The 26,687-nt window shown below is 39.4% G+C and overlaps 5 protein-coding genes across 5 annotated transcripts; 2 read left to right on the top strand and 3 right to left on the bottom strand.

The window, feature by feature from the left end:
- Nucleotides 1–5,323: 5,323 nt before the first annotated feature.
- LOC132592896 (olfactory receptor 2AP1-like) lies at nt 5,324–6,127 on the bottom strand. The gene has a single exon (XM_060281120.1). It carries the CDS (start codon nt 6,125–6,127, stop codon nt 5,324–5,326), a length of 804 nt encoding a protein of 267 aa, XP_060137103.1.
- Nucleotides 6,128–10,332: 4,205 nt separating this feature from the next.
- LOC132592895 (olfactory receptor 5AP2-like) lies at nt 10,333–11,265 on the bottom strand. Its single transcript, XM_060281119.1, has one exon. It carries the CDS (start codon nt 11,263–11,265, stop codon nt 10,333–10,335), a length of 933 nt encoding a protein of 310 aa, XP_060137102.1.
- A 3,467-nt stretch (nt 11,266–14,732) lies between these two features.
- On the bottom strand, nt 14,733–15,665 carry LOC118077919 (olfactory receptor 5AP2-like). The gene has a single exon (XM_035101640.1). The coding sequence runs from the start codon at nt 15,663–15,665 to the stop codon at nt 14,733–14,735; it is 933 nt and encodes a 310-aa protein (XP_034957531.1).
- A 6,013-nt stretch (nt 15,666–21,678) lies between these two features.
- Nucleotides 21,679–22,635, top strand: LOC118077918 (olfactory receptor 5B21-like). The gene has a single exon (XM_035101639.1). It carries the CDS (start codon nt 21,679–21,681, stop codon nt 22,633–22,635), a length of 957 nt encoding a protein of 318 aa, XP_034957530.1.
- A 2,857-nt stretch (nt 22,636–25,492) lies between these two features.
- LOC118077916 (olfactory receptor 6N1-like) lies at nt 25,493–26,545 on the top strand. The gene has a single exon (XM_035101638.1). It carries the CDS (start codon nt 25,493–25,495, stop codon nt 26,543–26,545), a length of 1,053 nt encoding a protein of 350 aa, XP_034957529.1.
- Nucleotides 26,546–26,687: the final 142 nt, after the last annotated feature.

Genomic DNA, 26,687 nt, shown 5'->3' with positions numbered 1-26,687 from the left:
ACTCTGGGGTTGTAGCGCTCATCTCACATTATTGGCCAAGGGATCTAGCGTACAGCTTCCAGGTCATGTGGCCAGCATGACAAAGCCGCTTCTGGAGAACCAGAGCAGCACACAGAAACACTGTTTACCTTCCTGCTGTAGCAGTACCTATTTATCTACTTGCACTTTGACGTGCTTTCGAACTGCTAGGTTGGCAGGACCATGAACCGAGCAATGGGAGATCACCCCGTCGTAGGGATTCGAACTGCCAACCTTCCAATCTGCAAGCCCTAGGCTCTGTGTTTTAACCCACAGCACCACCCACGTCCCTAGAATAAGGGGAACTGCTCTTAAATACCAATTGCAACATTTTATAACTCCCCTGATGCTGTCTATCATCCCTGCAAACTTTGTGCAAAGCAATCAAGATGACTCTTGATTCCAAGTCATCTAGAAGCAACTTAATACATGTAGAAACAGGTGTGCATTTCATAGCAAATATAGATAAGTTGGATGGGAGTAAGGTGTAAACCAGGCATAGGCAAACTCTGCCCCTCCAGATGTTTTGGAACTACAATTCCCACCATCCCCGACTAACAGGACCAGTGGTCAGGGATGATGGGAATTGTAGTCTCAAAGCATCTGGAGGGCCGGAGTTTGCCTATGCCTGGTGCAAAAGAAAAAGGAGGTGTGTGCAATGCGAGGAAGATTCATGATACCAGTTTAGAGCCAATGTTAATCTAAATGTTTTGGCTGCTGATTATTATCCCCTCCTTTAAAAAATAAATCATAATCTCAGTTTCTTTAAACTAGAAATCTAACCTGAAGTGATGTGAAATGAGCAGGTAGATAGTAGCTTTTGCCTCCCATCCATGGATGGGATTTTCAGGTCTGTGCTGCTGTCAAAAATAAAAAAGGTATCACAGTTTCAAGAAAAATAGACAGAATTCCTGTGGCTGGTGCTGTAGTTTCAATCACCCAGGTATAATGGCACCATGAGTGCAAAACTGCAAAATAAATGGTTTTATATTAGCTTCAGAAAGGAAGTCATGTCTTCTACAACTAACAAATAATATACTGAGTCGGGGACTCTAAAGGGATTAGTTAACAGCAATCTACAGCCTCTCCTGGACAATGACAGCTCCCTTTCTCAAGCTCTGGGAGGAAGACCTTTCATTGCCTACAGACAGCCACCCAATCTTAAACAATTCCTCACCCACAATAATACAACCACCAGACTTACATCCAACATACCATCTCAGGACTATTTAATTGCTCATCTTCTAACATTGTGTATGCCATCAAATGCCAACAGTGCCCTTCAGCTCTCTATATTGGACAAACAGGCCAAACCCTACGCCAAAGGATAAATGGACATAAATCTGACATCAGGAACCAGAAGACAGAAAAACCAGTAGGAGAACACTTCAATCTCCCAGGACATTCTATACAAGATCTCAAAGTAGCTGTCTTACTACAAAAGAATTTCAGAAATAGACTGGAAAGAGAAGTTGCTGAATTACAACTTATCACCACGCTCAAAACCATGGAGGGACCTGGTTTGAACAGACACACTGGATTCTTATCTCATTATACATGATAAAGCGATCTTCAGCCATCTCATTGTCTCAACCCTTGCTTTTTCATGCAAAACCATTTGCAGTCGTTTTCGGTCATCAACAGCTATCAGTCAGTAAATCACCCACTTCCACCACCCCTCTGAGTGATACTCCCTCCCCTCCCCACCCCTTCTCTACATAAGCGCCTAGGGACTCCTATTTCACCATATCTGAAGAAGTGTGCCTGCACACGAAAGCTTATACCAAAATAAAAACTTAGTTGGTCTTTAAGGTGCTACTGAAGGAATTTTTTTATGAAACATAAATGTTCATGTCAGATACTGTATACATCTTTTGGACAAGGTTGTATGGTATTTTAAAAATTGCACATAATTGAGATCCCTTCTCATAAGCAGTGGAAAACGTAATTTAATCAAAATAAGAATTATGAAACCAAGATATTCATGGCAGAAAGTGGGGTGCATTGCAGGGAAGAGCAGCAATAATGGAGGCAGCTGGATTTCAGGAAAACGTGCCCAACATTGCTGCTCTTCTAATTAAGGATTGTTTTCAATGAGGAATCTTCAATAAGATCCTAAATGAATCAAGAATCCCTGGAAGGAGTAGAATTTTAAAACATCTACTTTAAGCAATTTTACCTAAAATCTAAGCTTACCTGCTTTTTCACATCCATTTCTAGAATGTTCTTTCTTTCATTATGTTTGTAAGTCCTGGTGATGTCTTTCTGGCTTACCCATTGATGAGTCTAAACTATTAAGAAGAAGGCTACGAAACACTGAATATATTCATTTGTATTTATATTTGTATCTGCACCGTCTCACAGACACATTCTCTCTCATATTCCAGGTTAATTGCATTGTTCTTTCATTCTCAGTGGGAAAAGCCAAGCAGAACACAAAAGCCCCCAAGAGCCATTGTTGACTGCAAATGAAGTTTCTATTCAAGGGAGACTATTGGCCAGGTGGAAGAGAGAGGCAGAGCATTAACACTGAGGATGAAAGAATGAACAGATATCATCATATTATTTCTCTCACATGTTTAAAATGGCAGCACTCCAGCCAGGAGAATCAAAGTTATCATAATATAACTAAGCCTAATTTTCACAGAAATAGAAAATAACATGGTAGACCTATTTCTGGACTGTATGTCCTCAGACTTCAGGTGAGGGCTCACATGACTGTTCATGCCAAATAACACCTGCAATAAACATTATTAATAGAAATGTTCCATCTATAGAGATACATTCTCTGAGCACAGAAAGTTAATTAAGAATGAACCAAAACATATTCAACCCAATTAGTTTCCACCTTTGTACGTGGCAAAAATGGTACACCCATTTTGGAATTTTTGTTCCAGGGATTAAAAAAAAGCTTCTAGAAAGCTAGCTTGGCTTCCTAGTAGGGTTGCCAGACTCAATAGAGGACAGGACTTCTGTGCCTTTAATTACCCTGCTCTCTTTTGAGTCTGGAAACCTTAAAGAGAAACCAGCAGACCCTTTGCTTGGAAATTAAACAAAGGGTCTGCTCGTTTCTCTTTAGGGTTTCCAGACTCAAAAGAGAGCAGGGCAATTAAAGGCACAGAAGTCCTGTCCTCTATTGAGTCTGGCAACCCTAGTTCCTATTGGCACTGATAATGGTACTCCTCACAGTAGCTAATGACTGATGCTTTCCCATGGAATGATGCTATATGGTGAATGCCATTGTTCTGAGGCAAATCCTTCTGGGAGGGGTTCTGCGGCATTTTGAAGTTGCAAGAAGCCCGTATAAACATAGTGTTGCAAAGCATCCATTGATAAAAATGGTTCTGTGAGCTGATTAATAGCTCAGCAGTCGTCCTGTATCATGGGGCCTGTTCTCATATAAACAGGAAGTACCTGTGAGGTGTCATGTAAACAGGAAACAGGAACTGTATGTGTACTGTTGTAAACTTTCTGTCATATATGGGATTGTATGTTTGCATTCTGTGCTGTGTGTGTCGCAGTTCCAGCCGAGATGGACCAGTCTTCTCCTGGCTGGAGTTGCCTTAAGCAACAAATCTCTGTTTTAATGAACAAGGGAGTGGAAGTGAGTTATTTTCTCAGGCACGCAAGGGCACTGAAAGCTGGATAAGACTTCCGCTGCCACAGGCTGCTGAAGACTGTTATCTGAACTTCAGAAGGAAAATTCCTGACCGTTTAGAAACCAGGCTTGACTTTTGGATGTGAAGGAAGCGTGCTGGGCAAGAAGTTTTTTACAACGCTTCTACAACACAGCTAATAGTTGTGTTTATGTTGTTTACCAATTGGAAATTGAACAACAACATTCTACAGGTTCTGCCTCCAGTCAGAAAATTGACCAGTATCTTTGGCATGAGAGTTGAGCTATAGCTAGTCTCCAGACAGGAAAGGCTTCCCAGGAAGAAATACATGCGTGTGTGAAGATGCTGATCCAGAATCACTAGAATAATAATGAGGATGTTTCCAGCTACGGTTATATACGTAGAAACAATATAGAAAATAAAACTTACATATCTTCATTATTAAAGTATAAGAGGTTGAATGTTATGGACTCTGTTTTATTTCCCTGTTTCTTATTGCTTTTCAGTTGCATATAAATAAATTAGATGATATCTAGAAAAAAATAAAGACTTGAATATTTGATGCTGAAATCACTGTGATTCATAGGGTAATATAAATGACATATCAAAAGATTTTTGTTTTCACAGAACCCATTTTAAAGAGGCATACAAAATTATGCTTTTATACTTTCAGCAGTTCTCATTTTAGTAAGATGCCTCGAGTCCTGTCAAGAAAAAAGACGGGGTATGAATAAAAAAAAAGAATAATAGCTTTCCACCACAAGAATGAGTTTCAAAGATTTACTGGAAACAGCCTTAAAATATTTACAAAGAAACAATACAAAGTGCAAAGTAATGCATTGCTCTTTAACAGCATTTGTGGAAAGTCAATTGAGCTTTATTTCAAGCCAATGCTGATGCCTTACCTGGGTGTTCAAAGTTTGTTCCAACACAAATCACATGCTTGGCCTTGGTTTTAGAACAAAACAACTACTCTAATCCTAAGTGGACAACATCAAGTCTAAAATTGCTGCAAAGTATTGGAATAAATGTCAAATTGTGATTTGATGGGTAAATGATTACTTAACACCATCCGGTCAATAATAATCTTGTTTAAGGCATACAATATTGTATAATGCATTTAATATAATTTTTCATTACATTATGATCATATATAAGATACACAATCTGCAAAGCAATGTAGAAGCAAAATGGATTCTTTTTTAAAAGGTTTTTGAAATATATATAATGTAACAGCACATATTGTAGACAGTATCCATTAACAGCAAAATAAGAGAAGCATCTTCATCATGGTTTGAATCCAGCTAAGAGCAGACCCACACTGTCCATTTAAAACACATGCAAACCACACTTAAATCACATGGTTTCCAACAGAAAACGCTGGGAAATGTATTTGTCAAAAATGATGATAATTGTATCTCTGTAAATGGAAAAATGCTGTTCCCAAGGTTATTTGGGGGAAAACATGTACCTTAAATACGTGGTGATATGGGTCTGCCCTTAGTCACACTCATAGCATACCCATTAAAATTGATGGATTTAATCAGTCTTGTCCATGGATTTCAATGTGTCTATGACTTAGTAGAATTCAAACCCATTCATGTAATTAAACACACATGCCTAAAGGACAGAGCTCTGTGACCTTCAACAGCAGTTACACCAGTCCTTATTTCTGGTATTCTCTGATATCAATGAATACAATAAAAACAACAACCAAATTGGCACAATGCTTTTCTAAGGGTATCCTTTACATCTTTGTTCCTTAGGCTGTATATGAAGGGATTGGCCATTGGAGTTAGGATTGTGTACAAGAAGGAGAAAACCTTATTTAGTTCTTTGAATTTACCAGTTGTTGGTAAGATGTAGACAAACATTAAAGATCCATAGAAAACATAAACTACAGTGAGATGAGAAGAGCAGGTGGAAAAGGCCTTTTGCCTCCCAGTCATAGATGGGATTTTCAGGATTGTGCTGATGATAAAAATGTAAGATGTTACAGTTATGAGAAATGTGGGTAGAATTCCAATGGATGACGTTATGAAAGCTGCAGTTTCAATAACCCAGGTGTCACTGCAAGACAGTCTTACTACAGGTGTAAAATCACAAAAGAAATGGTCAATTTGATAATGGCTGCAGAAAGTGAGCTGGGTCAACAAAGATGTTAAGATGGTTATAAGCAGCGATCCAATTAACCAGGATACCGAAACCAGCAGGATGCATGTTCTGTTGTCCATAAGCATGACATAATGCAATGGTCTACATATGGCTAGGTAGCGATCATATGACATCACTGCCAGGAGGTAACATTCAGTAGCTGCCAGGGTGGAAAATAAATGCATCTGTAAGATGCAGCCCACAAAAGAAATGGTTTTGTCCCCTGTAAGAAAACTGTTTAGCATTCTGGGTAAGATATTTGAGGTGTAGCATATCTCCCAGAAGGACAAATTTGACAGAAAGAAATACATGGGAGTGTGCAGGTGCTGCTCAGCCATAACAAGTGCAACAATGAGGAGATTACCAGACAGAGTCACAATATAGATGACTAGGAATAACAGAAAGAGGGACTTCCGGTCTACAGCGCTGGGGAGAGGACGCAGGGACCTCGAGCTCCAAGGTCCCTGGTATCGCGGAGGGGGGGGAATGCCGCGGGGCGAGCGGATTCCCCACAAGAACCCAGGGAAGAGCGTCCCTGGGGAGCAGGTCCGGCAGGCTCCGGTCCGCGATTCCTCTGCTGCCCAGGGAATCAATAGAGACCCTGTGAGCCGGCGGAGTGGAGTCGCGGGAGCCATTTTCGGACGATATCTTGCCTCCGAGAAGCGAAGCCTCAAGTCTTCTACCAGTTAGCTGTGGATTCTTCCAAAGGAATCAAAAGGAAGGAAAGTAAGTGGAATCTCTAATTGGACTTTCTGTTAATCTCGGCAAAGATTGGGGAAAAGGAAGAGATTTAAAAAACGGAAGTCGATCTCTTCCTAATGGACAATTAGGAGGCACATTAATTATGCAATCCTAAATCAAAGGGATACTATTTGACTGTGGATCCCAAAAGAATGAAAGACTTCGCAAACCTTTCCTAGACCCTGGAACTGGCACCCCTTGAGGATCAGCAAGGTCCTAAGGGGAAGGTGCGTTGACAGCTGTCAAAAGCTGTCAAAGCTGCAAAATGATTTGGAAAATCTGCTAAATCGTTGCGGTATAAGATATTTCTGATGTTTGAAGCTGTGACAGACTGAACTTTGATTTGACTTGTGGATTAGTTAAAACAATGGGAAGGATCAGCCAAGATGGAGACACCGTGTAGCTGAAAGGAAATTTCCAGTGCCCTTTGTCTGCTTTGTTTGCAAACCTCCTGACTGCTTGTGGTTAGGAGAGGAATGAAAACAATGTATACTCCGGCCTTCCAGGAAGCGGTGTTGGGTTACTTGGAAATATTGAAGGACATGAATAAGACACTGCAACATTCCAGCTCGTCATGGGCAGAGACTGTGGCTCAAGAACAGGATTTTGAGAATGACTTTGAAAGTGAGATTAAGGAACAAGAAGTAGAAGACTTTATCAAAACTGACTTTACTAAAACTGACTGGGATTGTAAAAAACAAGATCTGGATGTTGCACAACAAGGAATTGGAAAAAAAGAAGATGAAAGCAAGGAGCAACAATGTGAAAAGAAGACTCAAGAAATGGAGGAACCTGGAGGGACTGAAATATGGAGATGTGTGTTGGTGGAAAGGGAAATGCAGAAGGAGGGGGAGTTAGAGGCCTGGATTTGGAAAGGGGAAAGATGTGGTGTGGGGTAAAAACTTTTTAGTTAGAAACTTTTGGTAGCTGAACAACGGTTTAAGAAATCTTGGCCTGTAAAAGGAAATGTTGATCCAGTTGGGGGAAGAGCATCAGGGGAGGGGAAGGAGAGTGTTTTTAAGTATAAAGTTAAGATTTTGATTAGGGAAATGAATATATATGAAAATTGAGGTTTTTTGGAGGGAGAAAGAAGAATGATCTAGGAAAAAATTTAAGATTTGTATTAAATATTTTCTGTTTAGATAGGCATCTGGGCAGAGAGCCATTTTCCTCCTCTCTGCACTTGGGAACACCTGGTGGCAGGGGGTGTCCTGAGGGGAGGGGGATGGGAGGAAACCCAGATGCAAAAATGGATGTCCTTTGAAGTGCTGCGCCTTGCGGGTTCCTCTGGTGGCAGGAGAGGACTGGCGGAGGTGCAGCATGAAGAAGGAGGAGGATTGAGTGAATATTATAAGGGTAAGATTTTGAATTAGAATACGAAAATTGCCACAATTTGATATAGAAATTAAGAAAACCAGGAAGAAGAGAATTGAGGGAGTCACAAATACAATGTTAAGGAAGTAGGATTTAGATTATGTTATTGTTTTATTGTTTGTTTGTTGGTTGTGTTGAAGGAGAAGCAGGGAGTAAACCAAACCTCAGTGCTCCTCCGTCCCCGTCCCTTCAGTGGCAGGGGAGGGACTGGGGGGGGGAGGAGAGGGGGGGAGGTCGAACCTAGCCTTAAAATGGACCCCTTTGACTCTCCACCACCGTGGGTGTTGCTGGTGGCAGAAGCGGGCCGGTGGGGGGGAGGGGATGAAGGGACAGAATTTATATTGTACTTTTTGTTTGTCTTGTCTATATAAAAACCAATAAAAATTATTATTAAAAAAAGGAATAACAGAAAGAGGAGTATATTCACGTTCTCAACGTTCCTAAATCCAAGGAGAAAGAATTCGGCGATACCTGTTACGTTTTGCCATTCTGGGTTTTTCAAATGATGCATCTACAGATAGGAAGTCACGTACTGAGTAATTAAAAAATTAGGTGTCCCCCCCCCCATCCCCACACAGGAATTGAGCAACCATCATTCGACACACATACACCAGTGCTTGGATTTTTTTTTGTTGCATCTCTTAACAAGTTGCTATGTAATGTGTTTGTTCACTTCTCATGAGCTGCAGAAAATCATCGACTTGGAAGAAGGGCACTGTCAAACTGCCATTATTTGGGAGTGAGATTCAATCACTGAAAGGCATATTCAGGGTGCAAAAGTGAAGAAAGAAAATTGGCTTGTGCTGTTGTGCGACAGATCTGGTTCCCTACAAATCCATAATAGGAGAAATTACACTTAACAGTGTGGAATAAAAATAAATTGTTTTATATTGACTGTAGAAAGAGAGTCATGTTTTCTATAAGTAAAAGATAACATACTGAGTCAGAGATCCTTAAAAATTTAGTCAAAAAAATAAATGCTCATGTCTGATATCCATCTTTTGAACAATGTTGTGTGGTATAAAATTTGCAAAATTCTCCCTCTTATAAGCAGTCGAAAACCTAATTGAATGAAATTAAAAATTAATGAAATCCTGAGAATAATGGGAGAGAACTGAGTGCATTGCAAGGTAATCTGTAATAATGGGGAGCTGTCTATCAGGAAAACTTGTTTCTCTTCTCATTTAGGATTGTTCCCATTGAGGAATCATCAATAAGATCCTAAATGAGTGAAAAATTCCTGGAATGAGTGTAAATTGGTGGTCGCAAGGCTACCTAAAGCAATTTTACCCAAAATCTCAGTGTACCTGCTGCTGAGGGCAACACCTTCTCAAGTCCATTTCTAGAAAGTTCTTTGTATCATGATGTTTGTAAGGCCAGGTGACATCACTGATCTGTCTATACTATTGAAAAGAAGGCTCTGAAATACTGAATATATTCATTTGTATTTATATTTGTATCTGCACAGGGAAAAGCCAAGCAGAACACAAAAGCCCCCAATTGTTGATTGTTGACTGCAAATGAAGATTCTACCCAAGGGAGACCACTGGTCGGGTGGGAGAGAGAGGATAAACATAGATAGAGAATGCAAGAATGAACAGATATCATCTCATTATGTCTTTCACATGTTTAAAATGGCAGTCCTCCAACCAGGAGAACTTATATAACTTATGCCTAATTCTCACAAAAATTCCAGATCCCACCTGCTTTCTATATTCATGAAGGGTTGGATATAAACATTATTAATAAATAAGTTTATCTATAGAAATACATTCTCTGATCTCAGAAATTTAGCCTGTCAAGTAGAAACATATAATTAAGAGGCAAAACATATCCACCCCAATTAGTTTCCACATTTGTACATGGCAAAACTGGAACACCCGTTTCATTTTTTAAATTATTTTTTTGGTGATGTTTTTCCTCACAGAACTGATTACTGGTGCTTTACCATAGAACGATGCTATATAATGATAGGAATTGCTTTGAGGGGACTCCTAGTGGGAGGGAATCTGGTATCATGAAACAAGTGTTCGCAAAAACAACCAAAACAAGTGCTTGTGTTGAAGTTTCACAACAATTTTCACTCCCTTTTATTCATCCCACCTCAGAAAAAGAATGAGTTGAACATTCAGTCTAGCACACATTAATCTCAGTATAGGTTAACATCTCACTATTCTGTTTGACATCCCAGTTTTCTGTGTGCAGGGAATTTATATTGTATTATTGAACATTGTGTCGTTTGCGACTGCTCCTGCTGTTTAGACTGGCATAGTCCAGATTCAATGAGAAAAAGCATATGCAAAAGATAACTGATTAAGATTTCAACTAACTACATCATGCAGATATAATAGAAGACAATGGAAAACATTCAAATAATTAAATCTATGTTAGTGAAGCATCCTCACCACCCCCCACATTATCCTCAATCTTAATGAATTCTATGAATCATCTTAAATAAAGCATCTTTTACTTCTTTGTTCCTCAGACTGTACACAAGGGGGTTGACTAGAGGGGTGAGCAGAGTATAGAATAGAGAGAATACTTTCTTCAACTCACTCAGATAACTCATGTTTGGTAATACATAGACTATCATCAGGGAGCCATAGAAGCAAGCAACCACGGTCAAGTGAGAGGAACATGTAGAAAATGCTTTTTGTTTCCCAGTGGTGGATGGGATCCTTAAAATGCTTTTGATAATACAAACATAAGATGCCACGGTCACTAAAAGAGGGGGCAGAGTGCCTATGGAGGAGAAAATGAAGGCTGTATTTTCAGCCACTTTCGTGTCATTGCAGGAAAGTCTTATCATCGGGGTGAAATCACAGAAGAAATGGTTTATTTTGTTAGGTCCACAGAAACTCAGGTGAGATACCAAGAATATCATGACATTGATAGGTAGTGACCCACTGATCCATGATCCAGCAATTAGCAGAAAGCAAATTCTTCCATTCATGAGTATTGCATAATGCAATGGCTTACATATTGCTAAATAGCGATCATAAGACATCACTGCTAGGAAGTAGCATTCTGTAGTTGCAAGAAGCCCAAAGAAATATAGCTGTGCAAAACATCCATTAATAGAAATGGTTCTGTCCCCAGTCAGAAAACTGACCAGCATCCTTGGCATGACAGTTGAGCTGTAACAAGTCTCCAGGCATGACAGGTTTCCCAGGAAAAAATACATGGGTGTGTGAAGATGATGATCAAGAATCACTAGAATAATAATGAGGATGTTTCCAGCCATGGTTGCAAGGTAGATTGGTAGAAACAGTATGAAAAGTAGTATCTGTACATCATCACTATTGAAGTCCAGGAGAATAAATCCCACAAGGGCTGTCTGATTTCCTTCTTCTTGTTTCATGTTGAGGTGTATCTAAATAACAGCAGGCAGTGTTAATAAAGGCTTGCACTTGTAGAACTGATGTAGAAGTTTCTTTAACTCAGCACATGGGCAGGGATGGTAGGGTGAGCACACCACATTATATATAGGTTAAATAAACCATTTTTCTATATTATGAAGTTGACATTCAAATGAGCACAACATGTAATTATTTGCTAAGATTGTATTCCTGTCAATGTATAGAAACTTTGCAGGTGGGATCACCCTAGAAGAGAAAAGGCTCTCTGTTTCTACTCAGCACCTATTGAGTAGGGTGGGTCATAAAAAAAAAAAAAATCGAATTTTTTTCCTCCCTTGATCTTATCTCAGGCATATGGTATAAACATAGTTAATATTTAGACCCTGCTCCTACAGATTGAAATTTTGCCTCACTACGAGTGGTAAAAACATAGGAATTTGACTCATTTAATCCTCAGTATGTTAAATTGTGAACTAATAAACATACATTTTAGGTTTTATGTAGAGCAATAATAGTTGCATACTATTATTTTCTGCAATATTTATTTATTTAAGATAAAACATGTTGATAATTTACATGAAATACCAATGGTTTTGAAAAAAATTATATGGAACAATTAAGCAAACAGTGTACTAAACAAGTAAACATAAATAATAAAACGCAACTCATATTATGTGTTGCGTCAAAACATTACATTATACTTAATTACTTGGTCTAAATTGTACTAAATGCTTACATTTTGTGTAATTAATAAAATTATGCCTTATGCAATATATACATTGTACATGTACACCATATTACATCATGCTAAAAATATCCTTTTATGCATTACACTAAACATCTATTTTGGTGCAAAGTCCTTCTTTGTTCTCTTGTTTTGGCATTTCATTTCATTTATTTTACAAAAGAAACACTGCATTTCAATTGCATTCAGTCGTTTAACTTTATGTGCAGTTAAAGCCCAAAGACAACAATGCAAATAAATTGATGCTTACATTTGAAGATGGAATTTGTGGAAAATTCCCAATGTTCTATGCTTTCAGTGTTAGTTTCACCAATAAATTATGTAACTCATTGGTTTCTCAGGGATATTTCTCACATACATTAGCTCACATACATTAGTCAGCAGAACAGTTAAAGGGCTGCTTTCAAGTTCGTGGTGAGGCAAAACTTATGTGAATGCTATGCATCAGCTGCTTCAATTTCTATGCTGGCAGCAACTGAAGTAAATAGTATGTTTGCATGGATAATTTCAATAAAGGAGCTTACATAGCTAATCTGTGCAAGTTCTGTTTTAAACATTACAGCAGCATGCAAGAACTCACCAGTATCTAGACACACAAATGCATATGCACATGTAGAAGCATCTTAATTTCTATTATCATGCAGAATTGCTCTCATTCTCTGGCAGCAATTGGCAACAAATATAATGCTGCATCTACATATAGGAAGTCACGTACTGAGTAATTAAAAAATTAGGTTCCCCCCTATCCCCACACAGGAATTGAGCGACCATCACTCAACACACATACACCAGTGCTTGCATTGTTTTTGTTGCATCTCTTAACAAGTTGCTATGAGCTGCAGAAAATCATCGACTTGGAAGAAGGGCACTGTCAAACTGCCATTATTTGGGAGTGAGATTCAGTCACTGAAAGGCATATTCAGGGTGCAAAAGTGAAAAGGGAAATTGGCTTGTGCTGTTGTGCAACAGATCTGGTTCCCTACAAATCCATATTAGGAGAAATTGCACTTAACAGTGTGGAATAAAAATAAATTGTTTTATATTGACTGTAGAAAGAGAGTCATGTTTTCTATAAGTAAAAGATAACATACTGAGTCAGAGATCCTTAAAAATTTAGTCAAAAAAATAAATGCTCATGTCTGATATCCATCTTTTGAACAATGTTGTATGGTATAAAATTTGCAAAATTCTCCCTCTTATAAGCAGTCGAAAACCTTATTGAATGAAATTAAAAATTAATGAAACCCTGAGAATAATGGGAGAGAACTGAGTGCATTGCAATGTAATCTGTAATAATGGGGAGCTGTCTATCAGGAAAACTTGCTTCTCTTATCATTTAGGATTGTTCCCATTGAGGAATCATCAATAAGATCCTAAATGAGTGAAAAATCCCTGGAATGAGTGTAAATTGGTGGTCGCAGGGCTACCTAAAGCAATTTTACCCAAAATCTCAGTGTACCTGCTTCTGAGGGCAACACCTTTTCACATCCATTTCTAGAAAGTTCTTTGTTTCATGATGTTTGTAAGGCCAGGTGACATCACTGATCTGTCTATACTATTGAAAAGAAGGCTCTGAAATACTGAATATATTCATTTGTATTTATATTTGTATTATTTGTATCTGCACAGTCTCACAGACACATTCTCTTTCATATTCCTGGTTAATTACATCATTCTTTTATTCTCAGTGGGAAAAGCCAAGCAGAACACAAAAGCCCCCAAGAACCATTGTTGATTGTTGACTGCAAATGAAGTTTCTACCCAAGGGAGACCACTGGTCAGGTGGGAGAGAGAGGATAAACATAGATAGAGAATGCAAGAATGAACAGATATCATCTCATTATTTCTCTCACATGTTTAAAATGGCAGTCCTCCAACCAGGAGAACTGATATAACTTATGCCTCGTTCTCACAGAAATATAAAATGAAATGGTAAATCTTTTTTTAGACTGTATCACCCCAAACTTCAAGTGGGGGCTCACTTGAAAGCATTCCAGATCCCACCTGCTTTCTATATTCATGAAGGGTTGGATATAAACATTATTAATAAATAAGTTTATCTATAGAAATACATTCTCTGATCTCAGAAATTTAGCCTGCCAAGTAGAAACATATAATTAAGAGCCAAAACATATCCACCCCAATTAGTTTCCACATTTGTACGTGGCAAAACTGGAACACCCGTTTCATTTTTTAAATTTTTTTGTGATGTTTTTCCTCACAGAACTGAATCCTAGTGCTTTACCATAGAATGATGCTATATAATGATGGGAATTGCTTTGAGGGGACTCCTAGTGGGAGGGAATCTGGTATCATAAAAAAGGGTTCGCAAAAACAACCAAAACAAGTGCTTGTGTTGAAGTTTCACAGCAATTTTCACTCCCTTTTATTCATCCCAACTCAGAAAAAGAATGAGTTGAACATTCAGTCTAGCACACATTAATCTCAGTATAGGTTAACATCTCACTATTCTGTTTGACATCCCAGTTTTCTGTGTGCAGGGAATTTATATTGTATTATTGAACATTGTGTCGTTTGCGACTGCTCCTGCTGTTTAGATTGGCATAGTCCAGATTCAATGAGAAAAAGCATATGCAAAAGATACCTGATTAAGATTTCAACTAACTACATCATGCAGATATAATAGAAGACAATGGAAAACATTCAAATAATTAAATCTATGTTAGTGAAGCATCCTCACCCCCCCCCACATTATCCTCAATCTTAATGAATTCTATGAATCATCTTAAATAAAGCATCTTTTACTTCTTTGTTCCTCAGACTGTACACAAGGGGGTTGACTAGAGGGGTGAGCAGAGTATAGAATAGAGAGAATACTTTCTTCAACTCACTCAGATAACTCATGTTTGGTAATACATAGACTATCATCAGGGAGCCATAGAAGCAAGCAACCACGGTCAAGTGAGAGGAACATGTAGAAAATGTTTTTTGTTTCCCAGTGGTGGATGGGATCCTTAAAATGCTTTTGATAATACAAACATAAGATGCCACGGTTACTAAAAGAGGGGGCAGAGTGCCTATGGAGGAGAAAATGAAGGCTGTCATTTCAGCCACTTTGGTGTCATTGCAGGAAAGTCTTATCATTGGGGTGAAATCACAGAAGAAATGGTTTATTTTGTTAGGTCCACAGAAACTCAGGTGAGATACCAAGAATATCATGACATTGATAGGTAGTGACCCACTGATCCATGATCCAGCAATTAGCAGAAAGCAAATTCTTCCATTCATGAGTATTGCATAATGCAATGGCTTACATATTGCTAAATAGCGATCATAAGACATCACTGCTAGGAAGTAGCATTCTGTAGCAACAAGAAACCCAAAGAAATATAGCTGTACAAAGCATCCATTAATAGAAATGGTTCTGTCCCCAGTCAGAAAACTGACCAGCATCCTTGGCATGATGGTTGAGCTATAACAAGTCTCCAGGCATGACAAGTTTCCCAGGAATGAATACATGGGTGTGTGAAGATGATGATCAAGAATCACTAGAATAATAATGAGGATGTTTCCAGCCATGGTTGCAAGGTAGATTGGTAGAAACAGTATGAAAAGTAGTATCTGTACATCATCACTATTGAAGTCCAGGAGAATAAATCCCACAGGAGCTGTCTGATTTCCTTCTTCTTGTTTCATGTTGAGGTGTATCTAAATAACAGCAGGCAGTGTTAATAAAGCTTTGCACTTGTAGAACTGATGCAGGAGTTTCTCATCACATGGGCAGGGATGGTAGGGTGAGCGCACCACATTCTATATAGGTTAAATAAACCGTTTTTCTATATTGTGAAGTTGACATTCAAATGAGCACGGCATGTAATTATTTGCTAAGATTGTATTCCTGTCAATGCATAGAAACTTTGCAGGTGGGATCACCTTAGAAGAGAAAAGGCTTCCTGTTTCTACTCAGCACCTATTGAGTAGGGTGGGTCATAATTTTTTTTTCTTTTTCGAAAATGTTTCCTCCCTTGATCTTATCTCAGGCGTATGGTATAAACATAGTCAAATTTCAAATTTGGAACAAATCGGTTAATATTTAGACCTGCTCCTACAGATTGAAATTTTGCCTCACTACGAGTGATAAAAACATAGGAATTTGACTCATTTAATTCTCAGTATGTTAAATTGTGAACTAATAAACATACATTTTAGGTTTTATGTAGAGCAATAATAGTTGCATACTATTATTTTCTGCAATATTTATTTATTTAAGATAAAACATGTTGATAATTTACATGAAAAACCAATGGTTTTGAAAAAAATTATATGGAACAATTAAGCAAACAGTGTACTAAACAAATAAACATAAACAATAAAACGCCACTCATATTATGTGTTGCGTCAAAACATCACATTATACTTAATTACTTGGTCTAAATTGTACTAAATGCTTACATTTTGTGTAATTAATAAAATTATGCCTTATGCAATATATACATACATTGTACATGTACACCATATTAAGGTAAAGGTAAAGGGACCCCTGACCATTAGGTCCAGTCGTGACCGACTCTGGGGTTGCACGCTCATCTCGCATTATTGGCCGAGGGAGCCGGCGTATAGCTTCCAGGTCATGTGGCCAGCATGACAAAGCCGCTTCTGGCAAACCAGAGCAGCACATGGAAACGCCGTTTACCTTCCCGCTGTAGCGGTTCCTATTTATCTACTTGCATTTTGACGTGCTTTCGAACTGCTAGGTTGGCAGGAGCTGGGACCAAGCAACGGGAGCTCACCCCGTCACAGGGATTCGAACCGCCGACCTTCTGATCAGCAAGCCCTAGGCTCAGTAGTTTAACCACACCACCACCTGGGTCCCCTACACCATATTATATCATGCTAAAAATATGCTATTATGCATTACACTAAATGTCTATTTTGGTGCAAAGTCCTTCTTTGTCTCTTGTTTTGGGATTTCATTTCATTTATTTTACAAAAGAAACACTGCATTTCAATTGCATTCAGTCATTTAACATTATGTGCAGTTAAAGCCCAAAGCCCAAAGACAACAATCCGAATAAATTGATGCTCACATTTGAAGATGGAATTTGTTGAAAATTCACAATGTTTTATGCTTTCAGTGTTAGTTTCACCAATAAATTATGTAACTCATTGGTTTCTCAGGGATATTTCTCACATACATTAGCTCACATACATTAGTCAGCAGAACAGTTAAAGGGCTGCTTTCAAGTTCGTGGTGAGGCAAAACTTATGTGAATGCTATGCATCAGCTGCTTCAATTTCTATGCTGGCAGCAACTGAAGTAAATAGTATGTTTGTATGGATAATTTCAATAAAGGAGCTTACATAGCTAATCTGTGCAAGTTCTGTTTTAAACATTACAGCAGCATGCAAGAACTCACCAGTATCTAGACACACAAATGCATATGCACATGTAGAGGCATCTTAATTTCTATTATCATGCAGAATTGCTCTCATTCTCTGGCAGCAATTGGCAACAAATATAATTTTTTGCATGCAGTATGAAACAAAGGAGAGGGTGAAGTTCCACCCACTATCAGACTTAAGAATTGTCCGATAAAATAGCCTAAATATTGTCTGTCAAACTGCAAAAAAAAAAAAACAGTTGAAAATGCTAGAACCCAATGTCAGAGGTTTTCAATATGTTTCTGCGTCTTGAAAGTGAGCATTTCTGATTACGTTTTCTCTGTGCATCCTTTTAATGAATGAACAGCTACAAGGGCTTGTGTGTCTCTGTGATTGCAGGCACACACACACGTGTGTGTGTGTGTGTGACCGAGAGCGAGAGCGAGAGAGAGAGCTGGAAAGATGATAAATAAAATGTGAAAAAGAGAAATATGAAAACTGTATTCAGTCACTATGATTATTGCATGACATTTCTGTAACTGGAGTCAAGATTATGCCTGAGCATGATCTGCTGGCCAGTCTTGCTGCTATTGATGCCACTCCATTTTCACACCTCTCCTGCCTTTAGCATTGAGTTCCTGGTTCCTATGTTTGTGTGTTGGAATAGTCGGAGATACTACCTGTTTTCATCCTGATGTTCTGTCAAATAAAACTAGTTAATTTAAACAGCTGAAATCTAAATTGCAATTGAAAAATAAATATAAAAAATACTTCACCCAGGTTGTAATTCAGGTCACAGGAAAAGAGTGTTCAGGAATCCTGGAGCATGGGAATACTTGGACACATAACATAATTTATGTTGATCTTCATCAGTTGTATGTTAGGTAGAAGCCATTATATTAGTATAATAAAACATCATTATACCCAACACTTCAAAGCTGTCTAGGTGTCTCTGACACCTTGACAATCTTGTCCTATACTGAAAATGTGGATGAATCTTTTGTGACATCCGTTTCCTTGCACAATACAATTAATCTATAGGTTATATATACTGTTCATATGCAAACCAATTAATCAACCTGAAAAAATCTCAGTAAGAAATTTAAAAGAAGAAGAAAACACTAAAGCCATAAGGGAAATTAATGAGTAGAGTAGAAATTCCTAACAACCAAGAATCAAGAAAGGCAAGAAAAAAATAGAAGACACTCAAGGGAGGGAGAAGAACAAGTGCACCTAAGATAATGAGGAAAACTGTATTACTATGTATGCTTGGGGTGAGTGGGGGGCATACGAATGAAAGAAAGAGATGTGTCTGGGGGAAAACAAGGGGATGCATACCCCTAAACATTTTGTGAATCTTTGTACTTTTGTCCATTTACTGCATTTACTGGTATTTTCCTCCTGATTTGAACTATAAAATGAAAAAAAGTCCTAAACATTTTTTTTGGGGGGGGGGAGCACTGATGAGGAGTATCATGTAACTCACCCTGATAGCTTTCATTGAAGGGGTAAGGGAATAAAAAGGTCAGCAAAAAGCAATGCCTCAACTCACATGAGGAGTCTTCTAGCAATCCAGTAAAGCTTAGGTAATGCAGGACCAAGACAGCAACCACGATTTTTGCTGGTTGTAAGCAAGCAATATTTGTGACATTGCATGGTCATGGGACACATCCTTTGAGGGATCCACCCTAGCTTCTGATTTCACAATTCTGTGGCACTTGAGTCAACCTGCCATAGTCTTAACTCTCATCTTAAAATGGCAGGTTGTTTCCCCCCTTTTCTTTCTTATCATTGAATTATTTAGACATGAAGAAGAAAATTATGTGATCTGGCTGAGAGTATGACAAATGTGATATTTACATGACCCTCCCCCCCCCAAAAAAAATCCAATAAATAGGTCATGAGAATACTGGTAAATTCTATAGCTATTTCCAGGTGATTTTATTTAACCAAACAAGTTTTTCTGTAGCTGACTGGTAGTCAAACAAACACTCTGGTTCTTGTGTGGGTGTCGGTGTTGGATGCTTACAGCACGGAAGGAAAATCTATGGCCCTCCAGGTGTGTCTGCATGACAGCTCCAATAACCCCTGACCTATGCTTATTAGATCTGACAAAAGTTGGAACCCAACAAAATCTGGAAGGCCACAGTTTTCAATCCCTGGACTCCAGTTACCACACAAGATTATTAGCAGAAAGCAGGTGTCGTTTGCATACCCAGGCACATGATGCCTGCTACCTGGTTCAGGGTCTGGGTATGAAATAAGACATAGGACATTGATGTTGGGTGAAAATTGGCCACAAATTTTATCGATTGCAGATGGAATAGGCTTTGGCCAAAGTCATTGGGTATGTATCTGGTATCAAGCAGCCCGACAGCTGGTTGATAAGGAGGTGTAGGTAGACCCTTAAAGGAGGGGGGGATCACCTGCCAGGGTCACCTCTGGGAAGGTTGCTATGGCCTGTTGGTCCCTATGTGGGCTCCCAGGCAGAGACAGACCCTCCCTGGCACCTTAACCTGATCAGCTAAGGATACAACCCAATGCCTTAACCACCAAAGTTGTGACATTTGCTATGAGGTAGGTGAAAATCTACAGACCAGCCAACTTGTCTGCAGGAAGAATCCTCCCAGGCCTTGAATATGGTGACCATAGCAAGGTCCACACCATCCTGCCCACTCACCTTCAGAAAGGACTACATGCAAATGGGAGAGTGGGTGGTGAATCCTGTGGCAAGGTCCAAGAAGGGAGAGGCTCAGGGTGTGCCCCCCTATTTAAGGCACTTCAACCCTGCCCCTAGAGGTGACCTGAGTGGCTAATATTTTTTATCTCCCTGAATATCCCTGTGAGTGGTACTGTTAGTCACCCATCCTAGAAAAAACAAACAAATCCAAAATCATGGCATTGTTTATTATTATTATGTTTTGACCAGCCTCTGCTTCTTCATTAATATTTCCTGTGGGATTAGAGGTTTACTTAAGTCTAACAGGATACCCCAGTGGTTTTTCTCCTAATTTCCCTTCTTCCTTGGAGACTCTGGTACAATTTATTATAATGCCTGCAGCTTAAACTTATCCTTACTGAAATTATAGTCTGTAAATTAACAGGCCACGAGGCAGTTGATATTTAAAAGAATTGAAATCATTCCAAAATTCATTCATTTTTTAGTAACGAACTCTGTTAAGTGCTTTAAAGTGGTGTGCTGCAATGCTGTGAGGAATCTAATTGGATGTCTTATCAACAAACCACAGACTTAATAACTTATCCAACTGTAAAATCCTGGATTATGGGCAAAGTATAAGGTAGGGTGAATAATGAAGGAAAAGATGGAAACTGAGACAATGTTCTGAACCTTTATAAATTAATTTCAGTAGTAATCATATTTCTATTTAATAAATGTTGAAATGAATGAAAATGCAGGACTGGGTCAGCACTGATTTTAAAATGGCCCCTTGTGATGAAAGCAGCAGGAGAAATGAGACATATCTAAAGATATTTAACATTGTTGGAAGTTAAAAGAAAGGTGCAAAAATTAGACACCTTTAAAGTCAACTGGTTCTTTCTCTAGTGGGTGAATTAAGCACATTCTTACTTTTTTAAAGTTCCCATGGAAATCAAGGGGACTTTAAACTAATGTATGATGATGCTTATGAGTCCTGCTCTTAAGATCCAGAGTAGGAGAAAGCAGGAGAGACTGGTGAGACCTGCATTGAAGCACCTATTTATGTAGCTCCATTTGCAGGGATGATATTTTTTTTGTTATTTCTTCAGGTGATGGTAATATGTGGAGCTTGCTTTGCTTTGCTTTGCTTTGCTTTGCTTTGCTTTGCTTTGCTTTGCTTTGCTTTGCTTTGCTTTGCTTTGCTTTGCTTTGCTTTGCTTTGCTTTGCTTTGCTTTTAGAAGCATAGTTTAGCCTCCTCTCTCAAGAAAGAGTAGTGGCTCTTTTCTGAGTCTGAGTCTGTTTCTCCATAATGCCTCGTGTCTTTCCCATTCTGCATCTGTAATGGAATTGTTTTAAATGTGTTTTTAAGATGTATATTTATTTTTTAATTTTATTTTACCACTTATGTGTTTGTTGCCCTAGGTGCCTTTAGAAGGAAGGGTGGAATATCACAGCAGCAGCAACAACAACTTTCAGCCAAGCTGTAGCACACTGCAGAGAATGAATGATGTTGTGCATCTGTACCATTCACATCATTCAGTTTTAAGCATTTAACTGTGCTTTAGACTCATTGCTTTGATTGCTCTTCTGAATGGTGAATTTGAAGGCCAACCCATAATATTTGCAATATTGTGTTCCTCTCTTATTTGAATATGTTTTACCCAAAGATGCAACTTTTAAGCAACACCGATAAGGAAAGTCAACCTAATGTAACCGAGTTTGTCCTTATAGGATTTAGTAATCTCAGAGAGTTGCAAATTCTTCTCTTCTTGCTTTTTCTGCTTTTCTACATGATTACCTTGATTGGGAACATTCTCATTGTCCTGCTTGTTATAGCTGATAAACATCTTCATACCCCCATGTACTTCTTCCTAGGGAATTTTTCTGGCCTGGAGACCTGCTATAGTTCTACTATTCTGCCCAAGACTCTGGCCAGCCTTTTAACTGGTGACAGATCTATTCGGTTCCATCTCTGCTTTGTTCAGCACTATTTCTTTGCATCATTTGGGGCAGCTGAGTGCTATCTCTTATCTGTGATGTCCTATGATCGCTATTTAGCTATATGCCGACCATTGCATTATGCAACCCATATGAATGGTAAGTTCTGTGTGCAGTTAGTTGGTCTCTCTTTCATCAGTGGATTTCTGGCTATTTCCATAACAATAATATTAGTGTCCAGGTTAGCTTTCTGTGGCCCCAATGAAATAAATCATTTCTTTTGTGATGTCTTTCCACTCATAGAATTGTCTTGCAGCGACACTAGTCTTTTGAGGATTTTGATTTTCCTTGTTGCTTCTGTATTCACCCTTCCTCCATTTTTGCTGACATTGGCATCGTATGCTTCCATTATCACTGCCATATTGAAAATCAAGTCCACCAGTGGCAGACAAAAGGCCTTTTCTACTTGCTCATCTCATCTTATTGTGGTCACAATTTTCTATTCCACAATAGCCATTGTCTATGTGTTACCAAACACTGTCACACTGAGAGACCTTAACAAAGTATTCTCTGTCTTCTATGCTGTCCTGACTCCCATGATAAATCCACTTGTCTACAGCCTGAGAAACAAAGAAGTAAAGAAGGCACTTAAGAGACAGGTCCATCAGTTGTTTGTAGATACATAGCTCACACAAGATGAATCCATATGCTTTCATGTACCAAATAGGAAATTGGATTTTATCAGACTGTATCACAAAATAAATAAATAAATAAATAAAGCACTGCTCAATTTCAAAACCAGTTTATCTTGACACATGGGAAACATTATCCCAATCTTTCACATGAATGCTGTTCTACCCACCAGGGAGAAAGTGGAAAGAAATAAGATTCACACAAACACCCTCATAATGTTGGAACAGGGGTCACCCAATGAAGTTGAAGGGTGAGAGATTCAGGACACTACTTCATACAGCACACAGTTTAACTATAATGGCCGCTAACTGATCCAGCGTTGGGCAATGTTTGTGAACTAGTGCAGGGCTCTCTCATCACCCCACAGCCATGGCTCTTTCTTCCTGCCCATTGCCATGTCCCCAACAGCCATCACGGTGGCCTCTGTGTTCCCACCAAACCCAGATTCGAATTCGGTCAATCTACAGGGGCCGGGGTCTGGGGCAACAGGAGCGGACTGTGCCAAGGGAAATTTCACTCTGGTCCGCTAGTATAAAAGGGGGCCAAAGCAACCAGCAGCATGAATCTACCAACTAATAATGTAGTGATGAAGCATTCTTGATGAATTTACATATCATTTAATATTGACCAGTAATTAACATAGTGACTGTTGCAAAATTAATGCATTAAGCCTGGTAGGCAAACAGTCAGCCAAATCTGAGTGCATCTTCCGAGTCCTTCCGCCTCTTTGTGTTGGAATGCCTGCAAGTTAACATTTAATTCTCAGTGGTGGCAGCTTTGGGGTTTGGATCCTGAAAGCATCAAGTCCATGGGCTGCTGGCATTACAAAGCTTACAAGGGTTACATCCAGCCAAGTCAGCAGGCACGTACAAGTTCTCTGTGACTCTTCCTTTCCAGGTACGCCCAGCAAGCGTGTATGGCTCCTTGACCACAATATCTTACTTTAGGCAGGGGTCCACGCAGTCATGAATCATTGGGGCAAAAACATGAGCATCCACTCATAAGTCTGCATATCCTGGGTGCATAGGTGCCAAGTTCCAATCTGGGATCAGCAGTGCTGCGGCACCGGAAGTCGCTTCTACGCACTTCCGGACATGCGTAGACATGGCCACCGGCAGGAGCTCCATAATCTGGGGGAATACGGGGTAGGTATTTTGCCATTCAGAACGCCTGCGGGAAATGGTAAAGAAATACGGGGGGTTCCCGGGGAAAACGGGGTACTTGGCAGCTATGCCTGGATGGGCCAAAGTGAGATATGTTGGGATTCCCTCATTTGAAATATGCAATGTCAATCTGGCTGGGTAGTCCCAGCCATACTGGGTAACTTCCAATACATAAAAAACATAGCAAAGCATTGAAAGAGGGATTAGACAAAAAATGGGATTGGGACCCCCCCCCCCCAAAAAAAGCATGGAATATTTGTTCATATACCCCCGGGTTTAGAGTGGTATATAAATTCAATCAATAAATACTAGATTTGATAGCTATATGCTAGCTTGCCTCTGAATATCAGTTGCATGGGTTTAGGACAGGGGTCCCCAAACTAAGGCCCGGGGGCCAGATGCAGCCCAACCGTCTTCTAAATCTGGCCCGCAGACGGCCCGGGAATCAACATGTTTTTACATGAGTAGAATGTGTCCTTTTATTTAAAATGGATCTCTGGGCTATTTGTGGGGCCCGCCTGGTGTTTTTACATGAGTAGAATGTGTCCTTTTATTTAAAATGCATCTCTGGGTTATTTGTGGGGCATAGGAATTCATTTTTTTCCCCAAAATATAGTCCGGCCCCCCACACGGTCTGAGAGACGTGGACCGGCCCCCTGCTGAAAAAGTTTGCTGACCCCTGGTTTAGGAGCAGAAGGATGCTACTGCACTTATGCCTTGTTGTAGGCTTCCCATATTAATCTGGTAATTTGAATGCTGGACTTTGGTCTCATCGATCTTGGCTCTCCTTATCTTTTTAAGTAATCATGCTGTTGCACCCCACCCCAATCTCTGAGTGATGCAAGACTCCAGGGGGGTTTCAAGTGGCTTGCCCATTGTTTGTGTTTTCTTTTGGAAAATGAGGCATAGAAGAGACTGTGGTGTCATTTATGGTTCATTTATACATATATGCATCCTGAGCCTAGGATGGAGGGATTAACAGCATTGACACTCCAAGTGGGTCCTGTTCCTCTCATAGCTGTAGCCCTGGATTCAAGCAGACATCATGCTGCCTTTCAACCTGCAGCTTTCCTTCTCAGTCACATCACAGCAAACTCCCATCCTAAATTCTAAGTTTCTAACTCACCTTGCTCCTAATTCTCTCTACTCTAAGCTGTCTTTACCTGAAGAGCGAGGGACTCACTTGCCACCCCACAATGGGTCCCTCTGATCCAATGTTTTCTTTGTTACATTCATTAGAAGAGGCAGATTCTCCCATCCACAGTAAATTTCCTTTGGGGATTTCATATTTTCCCCTTGTGGTTCCAAGGGACTGTTGATGTTGCTGAATACTGTTTTAAAACAGGCAAGAGTTATGCAAAGGAATATGTTTAAAAATAGGGAGTGAGCTGTTCTCTACAACAAACAATTGCTTTCAAGTCAGTTGTAGTTTTATATCTGTCCTTTCCAGACATATAGTTTGTGTCTCTCTGTGTGTTTTTTTTTTACAAGAAAGTCAATTATTGCACTGGATCTATGAATTTGAAAGCAACTGGCTTTCCACATGGAAGAAAAACATGACAGTAAGTAAAATCAAAGTATGTGTGTTAAATAGAATTTTTTACTTTTTGGACTGACTTCTACAATGGAAGTGTGTGCAATGTCAGTAGTGATTAAAGTGATCCACAATATTATTTATTTGGTACAGATGCAAGCTGATGAAACCCCAGAACTGAAAAATCAAACAGCCATCAAGGAATTCATTCTGTTGGGATTCAGGCATCTTCAAAACATGAAGATTATTCTGCTACTGGTTTTTTTCCTGATCTACATCATGACCATGGCTGGGAATGTCCTCATAGTTGTGCTGGTTGTGACTGATCGACACCTTCACACTCCCATGTATTTCTTCTTGGGAAACTTATCTTGCTTGGAGTCCCTGTACACTTCAGCTATATTGCCTAGAATGCTGGCTAGCTTCCTGACTGGAGACAGGACTATTTCAGTCAATGGTTGTTTTGTGCAACATTATATTTTTGCATATTTGGCAGCTGTGGAGTGTTATCTCCTTTCTGCTATGTCCTATGATCGCTATTTAGCCATATGCAAACCTCTCCATTATGCATCCCTAATGGATGGCAAGTTATGCCTCCAAATGGCAGCTGGATCTTGGGTGACTGGCTTTCTCGCTAGTACTACAACAATCATATTGATGTCACGGTTAGTCTTCTGTGGTCCTAATGAGATTGACCATTTCTTTTGTGACACTTTCCCAGTTATGAAGTTGTCTTGCAGCAACACAGTTCTTTTAAGAATACTGATTTTAATTTTTGTATCGATATTTACCCTTCCTCCATTTACACTAACCTTAATGTCATACGTCTATATCATTACTGCCATTCTTAAGATCCCATCCATTACTGGGAGGCAAAAAGCCTTCTCCACATGCTCCTCACACCTCATTGTGGTTACCATTTTCTATGGCACAATAGCAGCTGCGTATGCTTTACCAGACTCTGCCACCATGGGAGATGTGAACAAAGCCTTTTCTGTCTTTTACACAATCATAACACCTCTGGTCAACCCTCTCATATACAGTCTAAGAAACAAGGATGTAAGGGCGTCTCTTCAGAGGTCTGCAGTTGTGGCATGGGTCAGAACTCAGGTAATTGATCATAAAAGAGGATTCTGCAGAATGTGTAAGCAAACAGATAGGAAAAAAATAAGAAGGGAAACGGGAAGTTTCCATGAAAACCATTAAAAGTAAGTGTTTACCTATTATAGCACAATAGGGAAATCAATACTATGGGGTTGGGGAGGTAGAATCTGGGGCAGAAGAACCACCAAATCCAAAATCCTACTGGCTTTGTGCCAGTAAGGGTGGAAGGTGGGGGTGACTGTGC

The sequence above is a fragment of the Zootoca vivipara genome, chromosome 13, assembly GCF_963506605.1.
Source record: "Zootoca vivipara chromosome 13, rZooViv1.1, whole genome shotgun sequence".
NCBI classification, from domain to species: domain Eukaryota; kingdom Metazoa; phylum Chordata; class Lepidosauria; order Squamata; family Lacertidae; genus Zootoca; species Zootoca vivipara.
This window is presented reverse-complemented; position numbering and strand designations above follow the sequence as displayed.